The sequence below is a fragment of the Coregonus lavaretus genome (genome assembly GCF_964263955.1).
Source record: "Coregonus lavaretus genome assembly, chromosome: 31".
Lineage (NCBI taxonomy): Eukaryota > Metazoa > Chordata > Actinopteri > Salmoniformes > Salmonidae > Coregonus > Coregonus lavaretus.
The window spans coordinates 4427830-4455401 of NC_140018.1; the positions used below are offsets into that span (position 1 = coordinate 4427830).

The following is a 27572-nucleotide window of genomic DNA, read 5'->3' on the forward strand; positions in this document are numbered from 1 at the left end:
CTCTGCTGTTTAATACATGTCTCTGTTTCCCCGGGTCATGATGATGGTCCTTCCTCTGCTGTTTTAATACATGTCTCTGTTTCCCCGGGTCATGATGATGGTCCTTCCTCTGCTGTTTAATACATGTCTCTGTTTCCCCGGGTCATGATGATGGTCCTTCCTCTGCTGTTTAATACATGTCTCTGTTTCCCCGGGTCATGATGACGGTCCTTCCTCTGCTGTTTAATACATCTCTGTTTCCCCGGGTCATGATGACGGTCCTTCCTCTGCTGTTTAATACATGTCTCTGTTTCCCCGGGTCATGATGACGGTCCTTCCTCTGCTGTTTTAATACATGTCTCTGTTTCCCCGGGTCATGATGATGGTCCTTCCTCTGCTGTTTTAATACATGTCTCTGTTTCCCCGGGTCATGATGATGGTCCTTCCTCTGCTGTTTAATACATGTCTCTGTTTCCCCGGGTCATGATGATGGTCCTTCTTCTGCTGTTTAATACATGTCTCTGTTTCCCCGGGTCATGATGACGGTCCTTCCTCTGCTGTTTAATACATCTCTGTTTCCCCAGGTCATGATGATGGTCCTTCCTCTGCTGATTATCGTCTTGCTACCTAAGGTTGTCAACACCAACGACCCTGAGATGAGAAAGGTAAATAGTAGCCTCTGATGTCACAAGTAATCAAACGAATGATCTGTGGAATTTCAGCTGATGGACGTGTCACATACGTTCTTTGTTACATTGCCTAGGCTCTCTCCCCCTTACAATAGTGTATTGCTTACGTCTCCATATATCGCCTAGCAGTTGTCCGTAAGGGGGAACTTACCTCATCCACCACCAATGTGAAGCACACGTCTTACCTGTGTGATACTAATCATGTCTATTCATTGGTTCCTCTCTCCCTTCCCAGGAAATGGAGCAGTCAATGAACATGCTGAACCCCAACCCTGAGCTACCTGACGTGTCTGAGTTCATGACCAAGCTGTTCTCCGGCTCCAAGGGCTCCAGCAGCAAGGCTGTAGCTGGCAGCAAGGCTAGTGGCCGCCCAGCAGTCAAGAGGAGGTAGTACCAGAATGTTACATGCTCCCTGGGTCACCACCCTGGGTCACCACCCTGGGTCACCACCCCGGGCCTGAGGAACCACTCTTAACTGGTTATGCCATGGAAATGATAATAATACGAATTTTTTTTAAATAGCTTTTTCATTCGTCTGTACAATTGTGTTTTGAGCAGGGTTTTTTTTCCTTGTTTGAAATACAAGTCTGGTTATCTGTACGTGAAATGACTGAGGATATCAGAAGGCTTGAGATGGATGTTTATTTGTATTTGTATTTTTTTGCACTGCTAACTTCAACTCGATATGAAAGAAAGAAAGATTTTACTCTTTGATGTTTTGCATTGTACCTATGAGTGACTTTGTTATGCCTGCTTGGTCCCTTCATGTACTCCTCATCGTTTAACCCTCGTCTCATTGGATAGATGGGATACTAACTGTGTCTAACAACCCTCTGGTGTGTACTACTGTTCTGCGGCATCAGTCGTATGTCAATTCTAATTCTTCAACTACTTGAATGAGAGCTTATATCAATTTTCAGAGATGTTCTTCTTTTTCTGAGTTAGGGCCAAAGGTAATATGACTGTGAATGGACTTTAAAATGTATTGCATTTGAATTATTAAACAGACTTATTTAAATACCAAGGTAAAATAAAATATAGATGGTGAAGCTGTCTCCTTCTCAGTTGTCCTGTGGATAGTGTGTTCCTTGCAGAGGAAACACCATAAAGAACGTTGGCAGTGCTCAGCGGGTTTGCTGTCCTATCGCCTCTGACCATAGAACATCCACCCTCCATTTTCTTTTTCATTTCCTGTCGACTACGTGTTGAATCACCACCGTTCACCTGCACGCTGCAGTTTATCTACTGCGCACGGCCGACATTCGCTATCGTGTGTTCCCTCTCTTTGACTCGGTCGTGTTCTAAAACTCTCATTGGAATGTCTGAAGGTTATTATGGGGATGTGGAACGTCACTGATTTTAATAAGCATTGATGAAAAATGAATCAGTCCGGTCAGTGCTTAACCAACATAAAGTAATAATAAATAATAATATGCCATTTAGAAGACGCTTTTATCCAAAGCGACTTACAGTCATGCGTGCATACATTTTTGTGTATGGGTGGTCCCGGGGATCGAACCCACTACCTTGGCGTTACAAGCGCCGTGCTCTACCAGCTGAGCTACAGAGGGCCACAGTGGTTTAACTAGGCACAATGTAAGTTATGTCCCAATGGGCTAGAGGAAGTTTGAATCATATTACTTACCCCAGATCACCTATTAATGGCTAGATTTCTGAGTTAAATGTGTAGTTATCATACCTTGGTGTGTGTTGTATTTTCCATCCCTGGGGGTATCACCTGCACAGTTCGTATAGTATGAATGAGTGGAGTTGAGTAATTCACTAGCTGCATCTCCCAGAACTGCTTGGACGGCTGTTTTTTAAATGAATAGCAAGCAGAAGCAAGGTGTTGAAATATATATTTAAATGTTTTCTCTGTGATAAATGGCCTCAATGAAAACCCCTTGTCGATTATGAATGACACTCAGGCTTGCTGTAAGGACACCTGTTATGATGAATGACTATTGATAGACCAATCTAACGTGGGAGAGAACCTGTGTGTCCAAAAGGGCACCCTATTCCCTATGTAGTGCACTGCTTTAGCGAAGGGGCAGCCACCTGCTCTGTTCTCCAACACATCAACGTTGGTAACATCTGAAATGACCCCCTATTCCCTGATAGGCTCACCTCACCATGAGTCACTCAGTCAGATAGGCTCACCTCACCATGAGTCACTCAGTCAGATAGGCTCACCTCACCATGAGTCACTCAGTCAGATAGGCTCACCTCACCATGAGTCACTCAGTCAGATAGGCTCACCTCACCATGAGTCACTCAGTCAGATAGGCTCACCTCACCATGAGTCACTCAGTCAGATAGGCTCACCTCACCATGAGTCACTCAGTCAGATAGGCTCACCTCACCATGAGTCACTCAGTCAGATAGGCTCGCCTCAGTCAGATTGCTGTCCTCTAGGTGGGTGTTCCTTTGTTCTCTGTAACACTCCTGGCACGTAGGATGTTTGAAATTAATAATGTCATTCACAGGAGAGATGATGTGATCCAGAAACAGAACAGTCGTGATGGGTTAGCTTCTGTATCCCAGGGACCCATGAGCTGTATGAGTCACCTCAGATCACTGTCCCCTAGGTGGGTGTAGGTCTGGTGTCCCTTTGTCCTCTGAACACATCTTTGTACATAGACATGGTTTGAATCATTCATGTTCAATTTATAGTTAGACATGAATAATAATGCATAATGAAAGCAGTCTGCAGAATGTAGGGTCTTTCGTGGAAGATCTGTCATACCTTAAACCAGGGTTCTTCAATTCCGGTCCTGGAGGGCCGAAACACCTCTGTTTTTCATCCTCTCCTTCTAATCAGGGGCTAATTCAGACCTGGGACACCAGATGAGTGCAATTAACTACCGGGTAGAAATAAAAAACAGAAGTGTTTCGGCCCTCCAGGACCGGAATTGAAGAACCCTGCCTTAAACATTCCCCCAAGCAGTTGTAAATAAAGCTTGTGTTAAAAGAACATTCAGAGGATCTCTAATGATATCTTTCAATTTGTATTATTTCACTGATCAGATCAAAGGTACACAAGCAGCATACTATCACACAATACACTACCACGGTCAACACTGATCCATTCACAATACACTAGCATAGTCAACACTGACCAAATTCACAATATACTAGCAAGGTCAACATTGATCCATTCATAATACACTAGCAAGGTCAACACTGATCCATTCACAATACACTACCACGGTCAACACTGACCAAATTCACAATATACTAGCAAGGTCAACATAGATCCATTCACAATACACTAGCAAGGTCAACACTGATCCATTCACAATCCACTACAACTGTCAACACTGATCCATTCACAATACACTATCACGGTCAACACTGATCCATTCACAATATACTATCAAGGTCAACACTGACCCATTCACAATATACTAGTAAGGTCAACACTGATCCATTCACAATATACTAGCAAGGTCAACGCTGATCCATTCACAATACAGTAGCAAGGTCAACGCTGATCCATTCACAATACAGTAGCAAGGTCAACACTGATCCATTCACAATACAGTAGCAATGTCAACACTGATCCATTCACAATATACTAGCAAGGTCAACACTGATCCATTCACAATACAGTAGCAAGGTTAACACTGATCCATTCACAATACAATAGAAATGTCAACACTGATCCATTCACAATATACTAGCAAGGTCAACACTGATCCATTCACAATATACTAGCAAGGTCAACACTGATCCATTCACAATATACTAGCATGGTCAACACTGATCCATTCACAATACAGTAGCAAGGTCAACGCTGATCCATTCACAATACAGTAGCAATGTCAACACTGATCCATTCACAATACAGTAGCAATGTCAACACTGATCCATTCACAATACAGTAGCAAGGTCAACACTGATCCATTCACAATACAGTAGCAAGGTCAACACTGATCCATTCACAATACAGTAGCAAGGTCAACACTGATCCATTCACAATACAGTAGGAATGTCAACACTGATCCATTCACAATACAGTAGCAATGTCAATGCAGATCCATTCACAATACAGTAGAAATGTCAACACTGATCCATTCACAATACAGTAGCAAGGTCAACACTGATCCATTCACAATACAGTAGCAAGGTCAACACTGATCCATTCACAATACAGTAGCAAGGTCAACACTGATCCATTGACAATACAGTAGAAAGGTCAACACTGATCCATTCACAATACAGTAGCAATGTCAACCCTGATCCATTCACAATACAGTAGCAAGGTCAACACTGATCCATTCACAATACAGTAGCAAAGTCAACACTGATCCATTCACAATACAAGTCTTTATCACCAGACCTCCGGACGAAACAAAGGCACATAGCTTATATAGGAATCATTTTACATTATGAGGGACGTGGTAGTGCAATAGTATACTGCGTCACTCATCCTCATTGGTGGATTTATGAGCACTAGTAACGACTGTGTTTTGAGCTAGCACATTTCCATTGCTATCCGTACAGTACAGTAGCAGCAATGACTCTGTGAAATGTGATATTTGTAGCAGCTCTAACATTTGTAGGAGGATGATATTTTTTGTTGGAATGTGTTTACATGAGTGTACGGTGTGTAAGCTGTTTCACCTGTGGCTGTGCCAAATACAGAGGTAATGAGTGAGGTGCCTGTTATGATAGTGCTGAAATGTGTATGTTCCAATGAGTTGGTGTCATGAACAATGTAGTTGAGGACTTGGTGGACTGTATATTCGGTAGGATTAGGTTTTACTTAGCACTAAGTGTTCTCTCCCAGGTGCTTGTAAGGGCACAGATGACAGACCGGTATGATTCCAGTTGAGGTTGTTTAATGACGTTGATTCGCAGAGCAGTAATGGCACAGCGCAGCGCAGTGTATGGCCTGACAATTGTGTTAACCAAGAGTTTGTGTGTGGTTATTAATGAAAGAAGCACACTGGCCTTGACTAAAACAAATCATTCTAACTAAAGGTAATCACAGGAGATGGCTGGAACTCAAAACATAGCATTTTTCAATTTAAATTATTATACAAAATTCTTGCTACCAATAGAATGTTATTTATATGGGGGATACAATCTTCCCAGCTCTGCAGATTTTGCTGCGAAGAGACAGAATCATTAGATCATTTGTTTTGGTACTGTCCATTTGTAGCTTGTTTTTGGTCACAGGTCCAGGAATGGCTGAAGGATTGCAATATTTACCTGGAGCAAACCCTGAAGATAGCACTACTGGGTGATCTGAAAAGTCATAGACAATCGATCAATAATATAATAATACTTTTAGCAAAAATGTTTATTTTCAATTTACAATCTGTAGAGACAATGAGAATAGAAGGGTTCAGAACTTTTGTGAAACATCACAGTACAGTTGAAAAATATATGGCAAATTAAAATCCAATATGGATGGTGTTAAGAGATAGATGGGAGGTGTTGAATGGAGCTGAAGGATGGGACTAATAACAACTAACAACAACTAATCACAACAAGATAACTAATGTAAAGCATACTGTGTCCATAATAAGTATATAGGTTATAGGTTGAGAGCTTTTGTGAAAGAGCACAGTTAGAAAGATATGGCATATAGAAGCAAACCGGATGGACATCATAAAAATGAACGGAGAGGTTGAGGGTAGAGGAAGTTCAGGAGTAAAACCAAACAAAATAGAATTATTGTGAAATTGACTGTGTCCATAAAATTTATATAGTATGTATAAGCTGGAAGTAGAGGCCTAAGCATTGTTGTTCACTAGTTTACGCCAATTAGGGAAGGGGTGGTGGGGTTGGAAAGGAATAAAGGGAATATATATATATATATATATATATATATATATATATATATATATATATATATATATATATACACAGTGGGGAGAACAAGTATTTGATACACTGCCGATTTTGCAGGTTTTCCTACTTACAAAGCATTTAGAGGTCTGTAATTTTAATCATAGGTATACTTCAACTGTGAGAGACGGAATCTAAAACAAAAATCCAGAAAATCACATTGTATGATTTTTAAGTAATTAATTTGAATTTTATTGCATGACATAAGTATTTGATCACCTACCAACCAGTAAGAATTCCGGCTCTCACAGACCTATTCGTTTTTCTTTAAGAAGCCCTCCTGTTCTCCACTCATTACCTGTATTAACTGCACCTGTTTGAACTCGTTACCTGTATAAAAGACACCTGTCCACACACTCAATCAAACAGACTCCAACCTCTCCACAATGGCCAAGACCAGAGAGCTGTGTAAGGACATCAGGGATAAAATTGTAGACCTGCACAAGGCTGGGATGGGCTACAGGACAATAGGCAAGCAGCTTGGTGAGAAGGCAACAACTGTTGGCGCAGTTATTAGAAAATGGAAGAAGTTCAAGATGACGGTCAATCACCCTCGGTCTGGGGCTCCATGCAAGATCTCACCTCGTGGGGCATCAATGATCATGAGGAAGGTGAGGGATCAGCCCAGAACTACACGGCAGGACCTGGTCAATGACCTGAAGAGAGCTGGGACCACAGTCTCAAAGAAAACCATTAGTAACACACTACGCCGTCATGGATTAAAATCCTGCAGCGCACGCAAGGTCCCCCTGCTCAAGCCAGCGCATGTCCAGGCCCGTCTGAAGTTTGCCAATGACCATCTGGATGATCCAGAGGAGGAATGGGAGAAGGTCATGTGGTCTGATGAGACAAAAATAGAGCTTTTTGGTCTAAACTCCACTCGCCGTGTTTGGAGGAAGAAGAAGGATGAGTACAACCCCAAGAACACCATTCCAACTGTGAAGCATGGAGGTGGAAACATAATTCTTTGGGGATGCTTTTCTGCAAAGGGGACAGGACGACTGCACCGTATTGAGGGGAGGATGGATGGGGCCAAGTATCGCGAGATCTTGGCCAACAACCTCCTTCCCTCAGTAAGAGCATTGAAGATGGGTCGTGGCTGGGTCTTCCAGCATGACAACGACCCGAAACACACAGCCAGGGCAACTAAGGAGTGGCTCCGTAAGAAGCATCTCAAGGTCCTGGAGTGGCCTAGCCAGTCTCCAGACCTGAACCCAATAGAAAATCTTTGGAGAGAGCTGAAAGTCCGTATTGCCCAGCGACAGCCCCAAAACCTGAAGGATCTGGAGAAGGTCTGTATGGAGGAGTGGGCCAAAATCCCTGCTGCAGTGTGTGCAAACCTGGTCAAGACCTACAGGAAACATATGATCTCTGTAATTGCAAACAAAGGTTTCTGTACCAAATATTAAGTTCTGCTTTTCTGATGTATCAAATACTTATGTCATGCAATAAAATGCAAATTAATTACTTACAAAATCATACAATGTGATTTTCTGGATTTTTGTTTTAGATTCCGTCTCTCACAGTTGAAGTGTACCTATGATACAAATTACAGACCTCTACATGCTTTGTAAGTAGGAAAAGCTGCAAAATCAGCAGTGTATCAAATACTTGTTCTCCCCACTGTATATATTTGCGAGAAAAAAAAACATATGGGGCGATGGAAGTGATGCAGACAATTACATTGATGGAAGTTACAATCTATCTCTACCCCCCCCCAAAACAAATTATTCTGAAGGACGCACACTGGCGTTGGCTAAAACAAAGCATGCTAACTAAAGGTAATCACAGGAGATGGCTGGAACTCATCACGGCTTGTGTACATTCTCTAGTTACTTCCTTCTCCTCAGTTAGAGATCGCCCAGCATGCTGTGCTCCACATCACCGGTGGGCGGAGCTACAGCTCTCCTATGATGAACTGATATTTACTCTCAATAGTCTTTCGTACATACAATCTCCTAAAGGCTTCTAATTTCCATCACACCGAAACTGCAAACCAGCATAACAACCTGTAAACATTGTATAATATTAGCTCTTGATAGCAAGATCAATCCACTTCGATTGATATAACACGTCTAAAATGGCACTCTCAATAATAAATATAACATTCACAAAACAACCAGAAACGCACAAGTCAATATACAGTAGATACAACTATACGTATAATCTTTACAAAAACCCAGAAGAAATCAGGAAAATGCTCTCCTTTATACGGTGCACCAAACATCACACATGTTGAAATGTGTAATATATTCAATATGTGCATTACATTAGAATGACTGTGTACAGTGGGTATAGAAAGTCTCCACCCCCTTTCAAAATGTTCACTTTTGTTGCCTGACAGCCTGAAATGAAAACACATTAAATCAGACTTTTTACGGCTTTATTTACACACAGTAACCCACAATATCCAAGTGAAAAACAATATCTAAAAATCTCTGAAAATGTATTACAATTAAAACAGTAAAATACCCTATTTGGATAAGTGAACACCCTCCCTTAGAATTGCAATTGCAAACTTGCTGAGGGATAACCAACCACCTTCCAGATAAAAAATCTAGCTAATTGGCTTCCATCTGTGATCAATTGTAGTGACTTTGATTAATTCAGAATAAAAGCAGTTGTTCATAGAGGACTCCACTGCTTAGTAGTGCAATTCAAAGCAAATAATCCACTATGGGCGGAAAGGTACTTTCAAAAGATCTACAAGATAAAGTTGTGCAAAGGCACAAGTCAGGGGATGGATATAAAATATTTTAAAGGCTTTGTTTATCCCTCGGAGCACAGTTAAGACCATTATTAAGAAGTGGAAGGCGTATGGCACCACCCAGACCCTGCATAGATCAGGCCGTCCCTCCAAACTGGATGACCGGGCAAGGAGGAGACCGATCAGAGAGGCTACCAAGAAGCCAATGGCTACTTTGAAGGAGCTTCAGGCCTTTATGGCAAAGACTGGTCAATGTATGCATGTGACCACAATATCACAAGCGCTCCACAAATCTGGTCTCTATGGGAGGGTGGCAAGAAAATAAACACTCCTCAAAAAAGTCTACATCAAGTCTCGTTTGAGCTCTGCCAAAAAGCACATTGTAGATTCCGAGGCCAAGTGGCAAAAGGTGCTGTGGTCAGATGACACCAACAGTGAACTTTTTGGCCTGAACGCAAAACGATATGTCTGGCAAAAACCCAATACATCTTTCCACCCGAAGAACACCATGCCTACAGTAAAGGATGGCGGTGGCAGCATCCTGTTGTGGGGGTGTTTCTCTTCAGCAGGGACTGGGGCACCTGTCAGGATAGAAGGGAAAATGGACAGGGCAAAATACCGACAGATTCTTGAGGAGAACCTGCAGCCCTCTGACAGGAAGTTGAAAAAGGGAAGATGGTTCACGTTTCAGCATGACAATGACCCAAAGCACACCGCCAAAGCAACCGTACAGTGGCTGAAGGACAAGAAGGTGAATGTCCTTGAGTGACCTAGTCAGAGCCCCGACCTAAATCCCATCGAGAATCTGTGGAATGACTTGAAGAGTGCAGTCCATGAGCGGTCACCAAGCAATTTGACTGAGCTTGAACAATTCTGCAAGGAAGAATGGGAAAATATTGCAGTCTAGGTGTGCAAAGTTAGTAGAGACGTATTCAAAGAGACTCATGGCCGTAATTCAAGCAAAAGGTGGTTCCACCAAGTATTAACTCAGGGGTGTTCAGTTATCCAAATAGGGTATTTTACTCTTTACATTTGTATAAATTTTCAGAGTTTATGAGATTATTATTTTTCTCACTTTGATATTGTGGGTTACTGTGTATAAATAAAGCCGGAAAAAGTCTGATTTAATGTGTTTTCATTTCAGGCTGTCAGGCAACAAAAGGTGAACATTTTTGAAAGGGGACTTTCTATACCAACTCTACATCAGGGTTTCCCGAACTCGGTTCTGGGGCCCCCACTGGGTGCACATTTAGTTTTTAATACCATATGGGCCACATTTGCTAAACATATCTGCTGTACAAAAAGTCATTTTGGATAAAAGGGTCTGCTGCTGAATGCCCAAATATGCATATTCTATATTCCACACCACATCATGTCATCTTGCTGTTGATGGCCGGGTTCTGTCCGCACCAGTACAGCTTATCCTCCCCTCTCTTCTTCCTCCACTGACACATCAACAGCATCTTAAAGGTCTTCTGAAATGTCTTATTACACAATGCATAACACATGGGGTTGATGGTGCTGTTGACATAGCACAGCCAGTAGCCCAGGTGCCAGAGGGACACAGGGATACAGTCAGAACAGAAGGTGGAGATGAGCACCATGATGTTGTACGGCGTCCATGTTAGGATGAAGGCCAGGAGGATGGCACTGAGGGTCTGGGCAGCCTTCTTCTCCTTGATGAGGACCATCCTCTTCCTCTTGGTGATCTGGCTCTTCAGGGAGGGGTCCATGGGCTTGGGGGTGGGGGTGGTGGTGGTGGTGGAGGAGGATGGAGAGGAGTTCTGGTGGTGGTTCTGACCTATAAGGTCAGACTCAGAGGGACATGGAGGAGCTGTTTTGGGGTCTGTGTTGTTGGTAGTTTTGTCATTCTGAGGAGGGCTGCTGGTATCCTTCGAGATCAATTTGAACTTGTAGGAGATTCCCTTCTTGCTGGGTTTTTTCGGCGGTGGGGTGGCGGTCGGGAAATACTTGCCTTCTTCGTTATCACCGTAATCGGCGGCCGTCTGTCCGTTCTCTGTCTGACTTTGAACTTTACCTTTGGATGACCCCTGAGAGGTTGTCGCGGAAACGGAATGGTGAGTCTCCTCGGACGAGGTGTAGCTGTTGAAGGAGGTGATCTGGTCGGCTCGGGCCCAGGCCAGCTCATCCGACCGAGTTGTGGTCTTGGTGACGTTGCTCTGGTTGGACGAGGACCACGAGGCCTGGTTCCTCCTGTCCCTCCTGTCGTTGCTTGAGCCGAAACAGGACTGTAACAGAACCGTTTTCTGGGGTTTATTAGCAGTCTCTGGGTGATCAGATGTGGTGAGGCCCTGCAGCTCAGCCAGGTCCTTGGTGCGTTTCTCTGTCTCCTTGTAGATCCTACTGTAGAGGAGGGTCATGATGGAGACGGGGATGTAGAACGCAGCGATGGCCGTGCCGAACGTGATCACCGGCTCAGAGAAGAACTGGATCTGGCACTGGTCCGCCGGAACTGTCCTCTCGCCCGCAAAGTACTGCCAGCACAGGATCGGCGGCACCCAGAGGACAAATGAGACCAACCACGCTAAGCCAATCATAATAGCTGCTCTCTTTGGTGTCCTCTTGGCCCTATAGGTCAGCGGCCTTGTGATGGAGAAATATCTGTCGAAACTGATGACTAACAAGTTCATAACGGAGGCATTGCTGGCCACGTAATCCAGGGCTAACCAGAGGTCACAGGCTAGGTTCCCTAAGGACCAATAGCCCATTAGGATGTATGAGGTGTATAAGTTCATGGACACGGCTCCTATTATGAGGTCAGCGAAGGCTAAGCTGAGAAGGTAGTAGTTGTTGACTGTCTTTAGTTGACTGTTGACCTTGAACGACAGCATCACCAGAACATTGCCTACGACTGTTATCAGGCTGACGATGGCCGATACGGTCGCTATGGTGATGACCTCCCATAGGTTGTGTGGGACAGGCTGAATGTCTGATGTGTTGCCATCAAATGTTGAGTTTTGGATCTGGAGGTCCTCGACGTCCATTTTGTTGGTTTAGTGGCTGTCTAGCTATGTTACAGTGAGGAGATAGATAGGGAATTGTCTCTCTGTGGCTCCCCTGAAAGAAAAGAAAATACAAGGATAAGACACAATCTACTGTACATGTCGGTGGATCTTTCCAAATCAGTTTTGTAATTTGTCATATGATAAATGTTGATGACTGAAGTTTTCTGTTTGGTTTTAAGTATTTAAACATTCATTTGTCATTCATATTTTTCATATCTTGGAGTCATTACATTTTGTGGTCATTCAATTATTAATATGGGTTCGATCCCCGGGACCACCCATACACAAAAATGTATGCACGCATGACTGTAAGTCGCTTTGGATAAAAGCGTCTGCTAAATGGCATATTATTATTTATTGTCAGGCGGAACCAATGACGCAGCCTGTTGAACGTTGCCTTTTCTCGGAGGACGATATTACATGTAACACCTATAGCTTTGTATTGGTGTTACACTCTAAACAGTACAATGCTCATTAGATAGCGATGGAGGGAAAACCGAACAGGGGTCGTCAAACAAGCTGGAAGAGAGGTGGAGGTGGAAGTGGAAGTGGAGGTGTAGGTGGCGGGGGAAGTGACAGCGGGACCTCGGGTGGTGAGCACAGGGTCCGGGGAAGAGGACGATATGGAACTGGAAGGGGAAAAAGGGATCATTATCGAGGCCGTGGCCGTGGCTGTCAACCTACCCCATCATTTGGAAGGGTGAGGAGCTGGTTAAAGTTCGGTCTAGCACACTCAAATAGCTGTTTATTAGCATCAGTTTATTAGCTATCTTAGTTAGCTGATATGTTGAACATCTCCGAAAAGTCTTTGAACAAAAATTGTCTAGCTATCGATCCAAGTGAAAGACGCATCATTGGAAGTAGTGGTGGGGAGTCGACTCCAACATAATCGATTCCTCAACTCCCATTTCTGGGTGTCTGGACCCCTAAGATTCTGTATTTTAGCACCATGGAAACTATACTGAACAGAAATATAAACGCAACAATGTCAAAGATTTTACTGAGTTACAGGTCATATGAGGGAATCAGTCAATTGAAATACATTTAATTAGGCCCTAATCTATTGATTTCACATAAATGGGAATACAGATATGCATCTGTTGGTCACAGATACCTTAAAATAAATTGGCCTCTGGATCTCGTCACGGTATTTCTGTGCATTTAAATTGCCATCGATAAAATGCAATTGTGTTCATTGTCCGTAGCTTATGCCTGCCCATACCATAACACCAATGCCACCATGGGGCACTCTGTTCAGAATGTTGTTATCAGCAAATTGGTTGCCCACACAACGCCATACACGGGTCTGTGGTTGTGAGACCGGTTGGACGTTCTGCCAAATTCTCAAACGGCTTATGGTAGAGAAATTAACATTAAATTATCTGGCAACAGCTCTGGTGGACATTCCTGCAGTCAACATACCAATTGCACGCTCCCTCAAAACCTGAGACATCTGTGGCATTGTGTTGTGACAAAACTGCACATTTTAGTGGCCTTTTATTGTCCCCAGCACAAGGTGCACCTGTGTAATGCTCATGCTGTTTATATATACAGTGGGGAGAACAAGTATTTGATACACTGCCGATTTTGCAGGTTTTCCTACTTACAAAGCATGTAGAGGTCTGTAATTTTTATCATAGCTACACTTCAACTGTGAGAGATGGAATCTAAAACAAAAATCCAGAAAATCACATTGTATGATTTTTAAGTAAAACATTTGCTTTTAATACATTTACATTTTACATTTTAGTCATTTAGCAGACACTCTTATCCAGAGCGACTTACATTATCTTTTTAAATTTTATTTTTAAATTTTATTTTATTTTTATACTGTCCCCCCGTGGGAATTGAACCCACAACCCTGGCGTTGCAAACGCCATGCTCTACATACCTGCCGGCCATTCCCTCCCCTACCCTGGACGACGCTGGGCCAATTGTGCGCCGCCCCATGGGTCTCCCGGTCGTGGCCGGCTACGACAGAGCCTGGATGACATAAGTATTTGATACATCAGAAAAGCAGAACTTAATATTTTTTGCAATTACAGAGATCATACGTTTCCTGTAGGTCTTGACCAGGTTTGCACACACTGCAGCAAGGATTTTGGCCCACTCCACCACCTACAGACCTTCTCCAGATCCTTCAGGTTTCGGGGCTGTCGCTGGGCAATACGGACTTTCAGTTCCCTCCAAAGATTTTCTATTGGGTTCAGGTCTGGAGACTGGCTAGGCCACTCCAGGACCTTGAGATTCTTCTTACGGAGCCACTCCTTAGTTGCCCTGGCTGTGTGTTTCGGGTCGTTGTCATGCTGGAAGACCCAGTCACGACCCATCTTCAATGCTCTTACTGAGGGAAGGAGGTTGTTGTGATACATGGCCCCATCCATCCTCCACTCAATACGGTGCAGTCGTCATGTCCCCTTTGCAGAAAAGCATCCCCAAAGAATGATGTTTCCACCTCCATGCTTCACGGTTGGGATGGTGTTCTTGGGGTTGTACTCATCCTTCTTCTTCCTCCAAACACGGCGAGTGGAGTTTAGACCAAAAAGCTCTATTTTTGTCTAATCAGACCATATGACCTTCTCCCATTCCTCCTCTGGATCATCCAGATGGTCATTGGCAAACTTCAGATGGGCCTGGACATGCGCTGGCTTGAGCAGGGGGACCTTGCGTGTATTGCAGGAATTTAATCCATGACGGCGTAGTGTGTTACTAATGGTTTTCTTTGAGACTGTGGTCCCAGCTCTCTTCAGGTCATTGACCAGGTCCTGCCGTGTAGTTCTGGGCTGATCCCTCACCTTCCTCATGATCATTGATGCCCCACGAGGTGAGATCTTGCATGGACCCCCAGACCGAGGGTGATTGACCGTCATCTTGAACTTCTTCCATTTTCTAATAATTGCGCCAACAGTTGTTGCCTTCTCACCAAGCTGCTTGCCTATTGTCCTGTAGCCCATCCCAGCCTTGTGCAGGTCTACAATTTTATCCCTGATGTCCTTACACAGCTCTCTGGTCTTGGCCATTGTGGAGAGGTTGGAGTCTGTTTGATTGAGTGTGTGGACAGGTGTCTTTTATACAGGTAACGAGTTCAAACAGGTGCAGTTAATACAGGTAATGAGTGGAGAACAGGAGGGCTTCTTAAAGTAAAACTAACAGGTCTGTGAGAGCCGGAATTCTTACTTGCAATAAAATGCAAATTAATTACTTAAAAATCATACAATGTGATTTTCTGGATTTTTGTTTTAGATTCCGTCTCTCACAGTTGAAGTGTACCTATGATAAAAATTACAGACCTCTACATGCTTTGTAAGTAGGAAAACCTGCAAAATCGGCAGTGTATCAAATACTTGTTCTCCCCACTGTATGTATGTATGTATGTGTGTGTATGTGTATATATATATATATATATATAAATAATGGTGTGTTTTGTATGTAAATATTATTAAAATGACCAGTGCTCAATGACCTAAAATAAAGTATATACATATGAAGTGGGTAAAACAGTATGTAAACATTATTTACATACTGACCAGTGGGCACCAGTCTCTAAGATGCAGGGTAGAGTACCGGGTGGTTGCCGGCTAGAAAAGTAACTAAGGCTAGTGATGGCTATTTAACAGTCTGATGTCCTGGAGATACAAGCTGTTTGTCAGTCTCTCGGTCCCAGCTTTGATGCACCTGTACTGTCTCCGCCTTCTAGATGGTAGCGGGCTGAACAGGCAGTGGCTCGGGTGGCTGAGGTCCTTGATGATCTTGGCCTTCCTGTGACACCGGGTGCTGTAGATGTCCTGGAAGGCAGGCAGTGTGCCTGGTGTTGTGTGCAATGTTGTTGGTGTTGCTATGCACAGTGCCTGCCAAATGGCCAGTGATTGAGTGACACTACTCACCTCGGCTGGGATGTAAATATGTTGATTTTTTATTTTGGATCAACACATTTAATCCATTTAATTCAACATAATTTTCACACATGGAAAAAGTTGGAGACGGCCTTCAATTGTAAACTTTAGAGAACTCAACAAAAATACTATAGTTGTGCACCTGTGTCAATGTCTTTTAAGTCATTCCATTGACAAATGTTGTGATCCCTTGATTTGTTTGAGATCGATGTCTCTATCCTACTGACTCTTCTGTTGATACTGCAGGACCAGGATGAAGGGAACAGGATGGATGTGGAGGAGGATGAGGGGATGGAGGTTTTCACCAAGAGGAAATTGAAGTCTAACTGGGATCGTTACAAGGAGTCAGAGAAGGAGGAGTCTAGTGATGACACGCCCACTCAGAGAGGGACGGACTACCACGTCCTCCTCCAATCAGCAGGTAAGGAATGCATTACAGTTTCCTTTGAAATGGCCTTGGCCAGTGTGGTTCTGACAACATACTCAGCTCTGTCCTGACTGACAGTCATTCAGAATATTCTTGCTCGTCTTTGATGAACAGCGCTGTCAGTCAGGCTAGTCTTACAACTTGTGACAGTTTCAGAAGACGTGTGTCTGTCTGTCCGTATGTGGCCCATGCAGAGCAGAATAAATGTGGCAGACATTTTCTTGTGTTGGGAAGGCAGACAGGGGCATATCGTATTCCTTAGTGACAGCACTAGATTGGCTCATGCTTGGCGAATGAGAGGTAGTCCTTCTACTTAAGATGGGCATTAGTCATTGGCTCTCCAATTCTAAATGATTGAGAAGCACTGTTTCACTGACACAGCATAGCCTCCATATTCTATCTCGATATTCTATCTCGATATTCTATCTCGATATTCTATCTCGATATTCTATCTCGATATTCTAGCCTCCATATTCTAGCCTCCATATTCTAGCCTCCATATTCTAGCCTCCATATTATAGCCTCCATATTCTAGCCTCCATATTCTAGTCTCCATATTCTAGTCTCCATATTCTAGTCTCCATATTCTAGTCTCCATATTCTAGTCTCCATATTCTAGTCTCCATATTCTAGTCTCCATATTCTAGCCTCCATATTCTAGCCTCCATATTCTAGTCTCCATATTCTAGTCTCCATATTCTAGTCTCCATATTCTAGCCTCCATATTCTAGCCTCCATATTCTAGTCTCGATATTCTAGCCTCCATATTCTAGTCTCCATATTCTAGCCTCCATATTCTAGTCTCCATATTCTATCTCGATATTCTATCTCCATATTCTAGCCTCCATATTCTAGCCTCCATATTCTAGCCTCCATATTCTAGTCTCCATATTATAGCCTCCATATTCTAGCCTCCATATTCTAGTCTCCATATTCTAGTCTCCATATTCTAGTCTCCATATTCTAGTCTCCATATTCTAGTCTCCATATTCTAGTCTCCATATTCTAGTCTCCATATTCTAGCCTCCATATTCTAGCCTCCATATTCTAGTCTCCATATTCTAGTCTCCATATTCTAGTCTCCATATTCTAGTCTCCATATTCTAGTCTCCATATTCTAGTCTCCATATTCTAGTCTCCATATTCTAGCCTCCATATTCTAGTCTCCATATTCTAGTCTCCATATTCTAGTCTCCATATTCTAGTCTCCATATTCTAGTCTCCATATTCTAGCCTCCATATTCTAGCCTCCATATTCTAGCCTCCATATTCTAGTCTCCATATTCTAGTCTCCATATTCTAGTCTCCATATTCTAGTCTCCATATTCTAGTCTCCATATTCTAGTCTCCATATTCTAGTCTCCATATTCTAGTCTCCATATTCTAGCCTCGATATTCTAGCCTCCATATTCTAGTCTCCATATTCTAGTCTCCATATTCTAGCCTCCATATTCTAGCCTCCATATTCTAGTCTCCATATTCTAGCCTCCATATTCTAGCCTCCATATTCTAGCCTCCATATTCTAGCCTCCATATTATAGCCTCCATATTATAGCCTCCATATTATAGCCTCCATATTATAGCCTCCATATTCTAGTCTCCATATTCTAGTCTCCATATTCTAGTCTCCATATTCTAGCCTCGATATTCTAGCCTCCATATTCTAGTCTCCATATTCTAGCCTCCATATTATAGCCTCCATATTCTAGCCTCCATATTCTAGTCTCCATATTCTAGCCTCGATATTCTAGCCTCCATATTCTAGTCTCCATATTCTAGCCTCCATATTATAGCCTCCATATTCTAGCCTCCATATTCTAGTCTCCATATTCTAGCCTCGATATTCTAGCCTCCATATTCTAGCCTCCATATTCTAGCCTCCATATTCTAGCCTCCATATTCTAGCCTCGATATTCTAGCCTAATTCAACTCCCTAAGATAACAAGTAGCACAAAGCAGGTGCATAACATGAATTATGTATCCTTTTATTTTGGGGTGAAAGAGTAGGTATATAATCTGTTGACATATTCATAGAAGGGCTGATGAAAAGAACGTAGTGCCTCTTTAAAAACGACATCATTTTCACTTTCCACCCAGACCAAACCCCAATACACCCTGTCTCACTTTTCAATGACCCTCTAATCTGTGTCTCCTCTCTGAATAGTGAGTTTTGTGGTGGCACCATTTTCCTCAGCTCTCCCCTGTTGTTTATCTGTGTTTTCTTCTCATTTTTATGAAGGTCCTGTCCTCAGAGTCCGCAGGGTGATTGATATTCATGAGGTTTATTTGTGTCATCTATTTCTGAGTAGAGGAGTAATGTGTAGAATTGCAGGAAACTAGCTTTAAAACAGAAAAAAAGGACAGCGGACCAAGAGGACAGCCTTTAACATTTCCGGTCAAAGATTTTAGACTCTTTCTCTCGTTCTCTCTGCCTCTCTCCCCTTCTCTCCCCCCTCCCTCTCTCTCCCTGCCCTCCCTCCCTCTCTCTCCCTGCTCCCCCCCCCCTCTTTCTCCCTCTCAGTGTCAGAGGGTTACTTTGGTGATGTGTTGGCCTGGTGGCTTCTCTCCCCCCTCCCCCTCTCTCCCTGCCCTCCCCCCCTCTCTCTCCCTGCCCTCTCCCCCCCCCCCCTCTTTCTCCCTCTCAGTGTCAGAGGGTTACTTTGGTGATGTGTTGGCCTGGTGGCTTCTCTCACCTCTCAGAGGGTTACTGTAGTGATGTGTTGACCTGGTGGCCCCTCAGCAGCCGCTCTCCAGAGGACTCTTAATTGAACGTGGGCGGAAATGTGTTTACGAGGTGTTTTTCTGGGCACAGAACAAGCCCCCCCCCCTTCTTTCTCTCTCTCCCTCTCGCTCTCGCTTTCTCGCTCTCTCTCTCTTCCCCCTCTCTCTCTCTCTCGCTCTCTCTCTCTTCCCCCTCTCTCTCGCTCTCTCTCTCTCTCTCTCTCTCTCTCTTCTCCCCCCTCCCTGACTGGTGCCTGCTCTGTAACAGCTCTAGCTGTGTGGTCGTGCTGTAGCATGACCTAACTGTTGTACATCATAGGCGTTGGGTTGGAGTGAGTGTTGAAGTATCCTCTTGTGTTTATGTCGGGAGAACAGGACACACTGTGTCGGTACAGAGCAGATCACACTCCTTCAACTCTCATTCCCTATGCTTACACCCAACTTTTTACTATGTTCAATAAGTAGATTATACACTGAGTGAACAAAACATTAGGAACACCTTCCTAATATTGAGTTGCACCCCCTTTTGCCCTCAGAACAGCCTCAATTCATCGGGGCATGGACTCCACAAGGTGCGAAAGCGTTCCACAGGGATGCTGGCCCATGTTAATTCCAATGCTTCCAACAGTTGTGTCAAGTTGGCTGGATGTCCTTTGGGTGGTGGACCATTCTTGATACACACGGGAAACTGTTGAGCATGAAAAACCCAACAGCGTTGCACTTAAATATTTTGTCTTGCCCATTCACCCTCTGAATGGCACACATGCACAATCCATGTCTCAATTGTCTCAAGGCTTGAAAATCCTTCTTTAACCTGTCTCCTCCCCAATCTACACTGATTGAAGTGGATTTAACAAGTGACATCATAAGTAACGTATGAACTAATGTCAACACTTATATTTATACTGAACAAAAATATAAACTTAACATGTAAAGTGTTGGTCCCATGTTTCATGAGCTGAAATAAAAGATCCCAGACATTTTCCATATGCACAAAAAGCTTATTTCTCGCAAATGTTGTGCACAAATTAGTTTACATCCCTGTTAGTGAGCATTTCTCATTTACCAAGATATTCCATCCACCTGACAGGTGTGGCATATCAAGAACCTGATAAAACAGCATGATCATTACACTGGTGCTGGGGACAATAAAAGGCCACTCTAAAATGTGCGGTTTTGTCACACAACACAATGCCACAGATGTCTCAAGTTTTGAGGGAGTGTGCAATTGGCATGCTGACTGCAGGAATGTCCACCAGAGCTGTTGCCAAATAATTGAATGTTCATTTGTCTACCATAAGCTGCCTTCAACGTCATTTTAGAGAATTTGGCAGTATGTCCAACCGGCCTCACAACCGCAGACCCCGTGTAACCATGCCAGACCAGGACCTCCACATCCGGCTTCTTCACCTGCGGGATCGTCTGAGACCAGCCACCCGGACAACTGATGAAACTGTGGGTTTGCACAACCGAATAATTTCTGCACAAACTGTCAGAAACCGTCTCAGGGAAGCTCATCTGCGTGCTCGTCGTCCTCAGCAGGGTCTTGACCTTAATGCAGTTCGGCATCGTAACCAGCTTCAATGGGCAAATGCTCACCTTCGATGGCCACTGGCACACTGGTGAAGTGTGCTCTTCACAGATGAATCCCGGTTTCAACTGTACCGGGCAAATGGCAGACTGCGTACCCCATGGTGGCGGTGGTGTTATGGCATGGGTAGGCATAAGCTACGGACAACGACCACAATTGCATTTTATCGATAGCAATTTAATGAACAGAGATACCATGACGAGATCCTGAGGCCCATTGTTGTGCCATTCATCCGCCGCCATCACGTCATGTTTCAGCATGATAATGCACGGCCCCATGTCATGAAGCTGAAAATGTCCCAGTTCTTTCATGCCCTGCATACTCACCAGACAATGTCACCCATTTAGCATGTTTGGGATGCTCTGGATCGACGTGTACGTCAGCATGTTCCAGTTCCCGTCAATATCCAGCAACTTTACACAGCCATTGAAGGAGTGGGACAACATTCCACAGGCCACAATCAACAGCCTGATCAACTTCATGCGAAGGAGATGTGTCGCTCTGCATGAGGCAAAAGGTGGTCACACCAGACACTGACTGGTTTTCTGATCCACACGCCTACTTTTTTAAAAGGTATCTGTGACCAACAGATGCATATCTGTATTCCCAGTCATGTGAAATCCATAGATTAGGTCCTAATGAATTTATTTCAATTGAATGATTTCCTGATAAGAACTGTAACTCAGTAAAATCTTTGAAATTGTTGCATGTTGCGTTTATATTTTTGTTCTGTGTAGTTTTGGATACATATTTCTGCCAAAAATACACATATCTTTAAAATGTATATTTATACTTGAATGAGAAGGGAGGATAAGGAAAGTTCACGGAAGTAACAAGTTAAAGGTAGACTTATCAATTAGTGTTTTTACTGATATCAAATCGGTAACGGAATTTCCGAAAAATTGGTAACGGAATTTCTGCAAATGAATTGGCCACAATGGGGAAATCATTGTAGCCACAAACGACAGTTGGGTTCAGAAATTTGGACAGCATAGCATAGCACAGCACAGCACAGTACAGTACAGTACACCACAGTACACCACAGTAAAGAAAAGTATAATACAGTACTGTAGAGTACAGTTCAATACAGTACACAGTAGAGCACACTAGATTGGAGTACACTACTGTACTGAACTATACTCTACTCTACTAAACTCTACTGTGCTGTACTTTGATGTCCAAACTTGTGAATCATAGACATCTATGATTGGTTCAGATTTGGTCCCGGACCAACCAAATTTGGTATTGTCTGGGGGCAGAGCTCATTAAAATAATAGCCACTGTGTAGAACGATACCCAAATATGCTAAGGAGGATATTGCATATTTATACTTTTTTGTGTACCTATTCAGGATACTTCACCGTGAAGAGAATGACGTTCATATCCATAATTGTGCATTTCTGTGTAGTACAGATCAGGGACCCATGATGAAATTCCGTTACCACAATTCCGTTACCGGGTGTAAAGCCACTTCACTTACTTTAGTTCAATAACCAAAACAGACTTTTTCAAGTCAATGTGTCATGTCATAGCTGACATTCCATTCTTTCTGCATACATCGTTGAATGTTAATTCCGAGCAGATATTTAAGAGTTTTTGGAAAAAAACGTGGACATAGAAACTTTGGAATGAAATGTTCGACGAGCAGGTGTCCACATACTTTTGGTCATGTAGTGTACCTAAAGCCACCAAGAGCTCTATTCAATCCATATCGCGGAAGTTCAGCATTACAGCGTGATTGAAAGGTAAAGGGAATGTTCCGGTGTTAGCGAAGACTACATTCAAGGTAAACACTGCATATGTCTGCGGAATGGGAAATGACCTTTACATTTCAGCGATACAGATTGAATAGAGCCCTTACTGAGTACGAATAAAATAGTGAATATAAACATGACAATACTAAAAGAAAAGTGCATTACAACGAAGCCGCATGATCAATAATACAAGGAGAAAAATCAACAACAGCGACATTTCAATCCCAACCGACAGCAATGTACAGTGAAGGAAAAAAGTATTTGATCCCCTGCTGATTTGTACGTTTGCCCACTGACAAAGAAATTATCAGTCTATAATTTTAATGGTAGGTTTATTTGAGAGACAGAATAACAACAACAAAATCCAGAAAAACGCATGTCATAAATGTTATAAATTGATTTGCATTTTAACGAGGGAAATAAGTATTTGACCCCCTCAGAAAGATTTCTGGCTCCCAGGTGTCTTTTATACAGGTAACGAGCTGAGATTAGGAGCACACTCTTAAAGGGAGTGCTCCTAATCTCAGTTTGTTACCTGTATAAAAGACACCTGTCCACAGACTCAATCAATCAATCAGCTTCCAAACTCTCCACCATGGCCAAGACCAAAGAGCTCTCCAAGGCTGGAATGGGCTACAAGACCATCGCCAAGCAGCTTGGTGAGAAGGTGACAACAGTTGGTGCGATTATTCGCAAATGGAAGAAACACAAAATAACTGTCAATCTCCCTCGGCCTGGGGCTCCATGCAAGATCTCACCTCGTGGAGTTGCAATGATCATGAGAACGGTGAGGAATCAGCCCAGAACTACACGGGAGGATCTTGTCAATGATCTCAAGGCAGCTGGGACCATAGTCACCAAGAAAACAATTGGTAACACACTACGCCGTGAAGGACTGAAATCCTGCAGCGCCCACAAGGTCCCCCTGCTCAAGAAAGCACATATACATACCCGTCTGAAGTTTGCCAATGAACATCTGAATGATTCAGAGGAGAACTGGGTGAAAGTGTTGTGGTCAGATGAGACCAAAATCGAGCTCTTTGGCATCAACTCAACTCGCTGTGTTTTGAGGAGGAGGAATGCTGCCTATGACCCCAAGAACACCATCCCCAGCGTCAAACATGGAGGAGGAAACATTATGCTTTGGGGGTCTTTTTCTGCTAAGGGGACAGGACAACTTCACCGCATCAAAGGGACGATGGACGGGGCCATGTACCATCAAATCTTGGGTGAGAACCTCCTTCCCTCAGCCAGGGCATTGACAATGGGTCGTGGATGGGTATTCCCGCATGACAATGACCCAAAACACATGGCCAAGGCAACAAAGGAGTGGCTCAAGAAGAAGCACATTAAGGTCCAGGAGTGGCCTAGCCAGTCTCCAGACCTTAATCCCATAGAAAATCTGCGGAGGGAGCTGAAGATTCGAGTTACCAAACGTCAGGCTCGAAACCTTAATGACTTGGAGTAGATCTGCAAAGAGGAGTGGGACAAAATCCCTCCTGAGATGTGTGCAAACCTGGTGGCCAACTACAAGAAACGTCTAACCTCTGTGATTGCCAACAAGGGTTTTGCCACCAAGTACTAAGTCATGTTTTGCAGAGGGGTCAAATACTTATTTCCCTCATTAAAATGCAAATCAATTTATAACATTTTTGACATGCTTTTTCCTGGATTTTGTTGTTGTTATTCCGTCTCTCACTGTTCAAATAAACCTACCATTAAAATTATAGACTGATCATTTCTTTGTCATTGGGCAAATGTACAAAATCAGCAGGGGATCAAATACTTTTTTCCCTCACTGTATAGCCTTCTTTTTAGTGTTGTGGTTATGAAGTCTTGGTTACGAAGACTTGGTTACACTTCCATAGCACTGTGTGGAGAGCAGACAGGTCAACCACATCCAGGTATAGATGTGGTTAGTAGACCCGCGAGCCACTGCAGCCCCTCATAATGACTTCAGATGTTTTGTGGCCCCCACCCCTCATCAAAGTTGCCCATCCCTGCTGTCCACTACAGAAGACAATGAACCTTGAGCTGTGAGTCTGTAACTATGAGTCTCCAACTGCCTCTTTGTGGCTTCGGTCGCTATGGTTTCAAAGGTGGTTCCTCTTTAGAAACTCACCTCACTAAACTTTTCTCAGTTAGAGGTTGAGTCAGGTTAAGCGCCTATCAGTCCGAAAACGTGTTGGAGTGTTGGCAGCACATACATTTTGAATTCTTAGAGCGGATCAAACTATTTCTCCAACTAACACCACATTTAAATGAATAGAGGATGCACGTGCGAAGCTGCATTGGTTGGGTATTTTGGGGAGGTGTGCTGTCGGACAGTATATCACATACCCCAAGAGACTTGCAGCTGTAATTGCTGCAAAAGGTGGCTCTACAAAGTATTGTCTTTGGGGTGGTGAATAGTTATGCACGCTCAAGTTTTCAGTTTTTTTTGTCTTATTTCTTGTTTGTTTCACAATAAAAAATATTTTGCATCTTCAAAGTGGTAGGCATGTTATGTAAATCAAATGATACAAACCCCCCCAAAATCTATTTTAATTCCAGGTTGTAAGGCAACAAAATAGGAAAAATGCCAAGGGTGGGTGAATACTTTAGCAAGCCTCAGTATAGGTAGCCTATAGCTTACGTTTGAAAAAAAAAACCATTACATTAACTGGTAGCAAACTACTGTAGCCTAGCCTAACAGATCTATCTAAATATAACAGTAAGTTGTGCAGTATTGTCATCAAATATTTATGACATATTATACGCCAAGCTACGTCATCCTGTGGTCTCATTCAGGAAAAGGTCATCAAATATTGACTAATTCCTCTGATATGTCTTTTATTATACCACAGCAGTTTAACTGTTTAAATCAAACACTAGCAGTACGCATACTATATAGTTGAGCACTTCCCTTGTTTAGTGATTTTAATTTCCTGAGTCATTAAGTGATGTGAAAGACAAAGGCTACTCACAGCTGATATGTCATCTCCCAGATGTCTGTCCAGTGTCAGAAGGTCTTCCACACAGTCACGCTCCTCTTCAATATGATGTTAGCTAATCCTTTACCTCTCCTCCAGGTGAGCTCTCTCTCTCTCTCTCTCTCTCTCTCTCTCTCTCTCTCTCCTCTCTCTCTCTCCTCTCTGTCTCTGTCTCTCTCTCTCTCTCTCTCTCTCTCTCTCTCTCTCTCTCTCTCTCTCTCTCTCTTCTCTCCTTGTTTCACTCACTGTTCCTCTTCTCTTTATTCATATCCCTCTCTTTCTCTCCTTTCTCCCTCACTTTACCCTTCCTCTCTCCCTTTGAATTCTTATGTCTTCCTCACTCTCTCTATCTCCTCTCCTTTTCAATCCCTCTCTTTCTCTAAATCTTCCTCTCACTTGCTTTTTCCCATACTCCACTTCACTAGGTCAGAATAACCCTAGAAGAAAGGTAAAGGTCTTCGCTCTCACCTCATAGTGTTCAGTATTCAGTGTCTCCAATAGTCCATTGAGACAGAGTAGTATGACCTGTTTACAGTAGCTCCAGTCTGTAAGTGACAGACAGCCTCTCTGAGCCCAGGCTGAATGGAGGCAGAGTTGTTCTCTTCCCTAGTGGCCAGTAGAAGAACTTCCCCAGTTGTAGCTGTGACCTTTTACAGCAGAGTGAAGGGAGGAGATGTTGAAATCAGATGTCTTCTCTGTAGATCTCCTTTTACAATAGAGAGGGAAGAAGGATGATGTCTTCTCTCAGGTCATTCCAGTGAGATCTCCCATTCTTTCAGTGGATGTCCTTCTGGGAGAAGTGGAGTGTGAGCTAGGTGATCCCTGGTGTTCACGTTCCTATGCAAAGAAATCGAGCAGATAGTCAACTGTCCTCTGGATCTCTCTCTATTGAGGTTTGAGCAGCTGTGATGTGGAGTGTGGGTGAGATTGAAGGAAAGACCTTGTCTGAGGTTCCCCAGGTGTGTGCTGTGGAGGTCTACGGCGTGCGGCGGACACAGTCACAGATGGAGCCGAGGCTGGCTGGGAGGATAAATTCCCGATGGCTCGTCATGTTACAGGACACTGAACATGTAGATGTGGAGGAGGAGAGGAGGAGGAGGATGGTGTGTGTTTGTTAGTGTCTGTGTTTGTTAGTGTGTGTGTGTGTGTGTGTGTGTCCGCTGCCGATGGGTAATAGATCTTCAGACAGCCTGACGCTTCCTAATACATAACGAGTTCATTAATAGCTCTGACACACACACACATACACACAGACACACACACACTCCTAACAGGCGGTGGGAGTGGCAGCGGAGGATATGACTTGTGATTGGTGCATTGAGTGTTTCAACAGCTTTAGGTGAGCTCAGCGGCTCCTAGCACACACACACATACACACACACACGCGCACACGCCCGCACGCACGCACGCGTGTGCTTGCATCAGTTACAGTATATTTCAGATGGTGTCAACATAATTACATTTTCATGCATTTTGGAGTAGAATGTATTTTTTAAAAGTCACCAGAAGGGACCTTCTCACAGACGTTCGACAGAAAAAAATCTCCCGGGGGGACATGCGCCCGGACCCCCGCAGCAAAGATAGTTATATGAGCGTCCATATTGAGCCGCATGGTTGTGAGTGTCCATGGGTATGTGAGTGTCCATGGGTATGTGAGTGTCCATGGGTATGTGATTGGGTTGGAAGATAAATAGATCCATAGCATATGACACAGAAAACATCCTGTTATTGACAAGACAAAACTTTCCTCAATGGAATTAACCCCCAACCCTGGTCTCAACACAGATCTTATTTTTGTTTAACCCCAACCCTGGCCTCAACACAGATCTTATTTTAGTTTAACCCCAACCCTGGCCTCAACACAGATCTTATTTTAGTTTAACCCCAACACTGGTCTCAACACAGATCTTATTTTAGTTTAACCCCAACCCTTGCCTCAACACAGATCTTATTT

At 43.5% G+C, this 27572-nt stretch overlaps 3 protein-coding genes across 3 annotated transcripts in view; 2 read left to right on the plus strand and 1 right to left on the minus strand.

Moving 5' to 3' along the window:
- The window catches only part of LOC311106911 (endoplasmic reticulum membrane protein complex subunit 7-like), a 9675-nt gene extending 7958 nt beyond the window's left edge, over nt 1-1717 (plus strand). The window contains exons 4-5 of the mRNA XM_084149298.1: nt 564-644; nt 904-1717. Of these exons, the coding sequence (XP_084005424.1) occupies nt 564-644; nt 904-1059 (237 nt within the window). The 3' untranslated portion in view covers nt 1060-1717. The remainder of the gene's footprint in view (nt 1-563; nt 645-903) is intronic.
- Nucleotides 1718-10604: 8887 nt separating this feature from the next.
- LOC311106406 (muscarinic acetylcholine receptor M5-like) lies at nt 10605-12239 on the minus strand (the record flags this gene model as incomplete). The annotated part of the gene is made up of 1 exon (XM_084148736.1): nt 10605-12239. One exon carries the CDS (start codon nt 12237-12239, stop codon nt 10605-10607), a length of 1635 nt encoding a protein of 544 aa, XP_084004862.1.
- Nucleotides 12240-12719: 480 nt separating this feature from the next.
- The window catches only part of aven (apoptosis, caspase activation inhibitor), a 48578-nt gene continuing 33725 nt past the window's right edge, over nt 12720-27572 (plus strand). The window contains exons 1-2 of the mRNA XM_084148788.1: nt 12720-12960; nt 16400-16574. Of these exons, the coding sequence (XP_084004914.1) occupies nt 12745-12960; nt 16400-16574 (391 nt within the window). The 5' untranslated portion in view covers nt 12720-12744. The remainder of the gene's footprint in view (nt 12961-16399; nt 16575-27572) is intronic.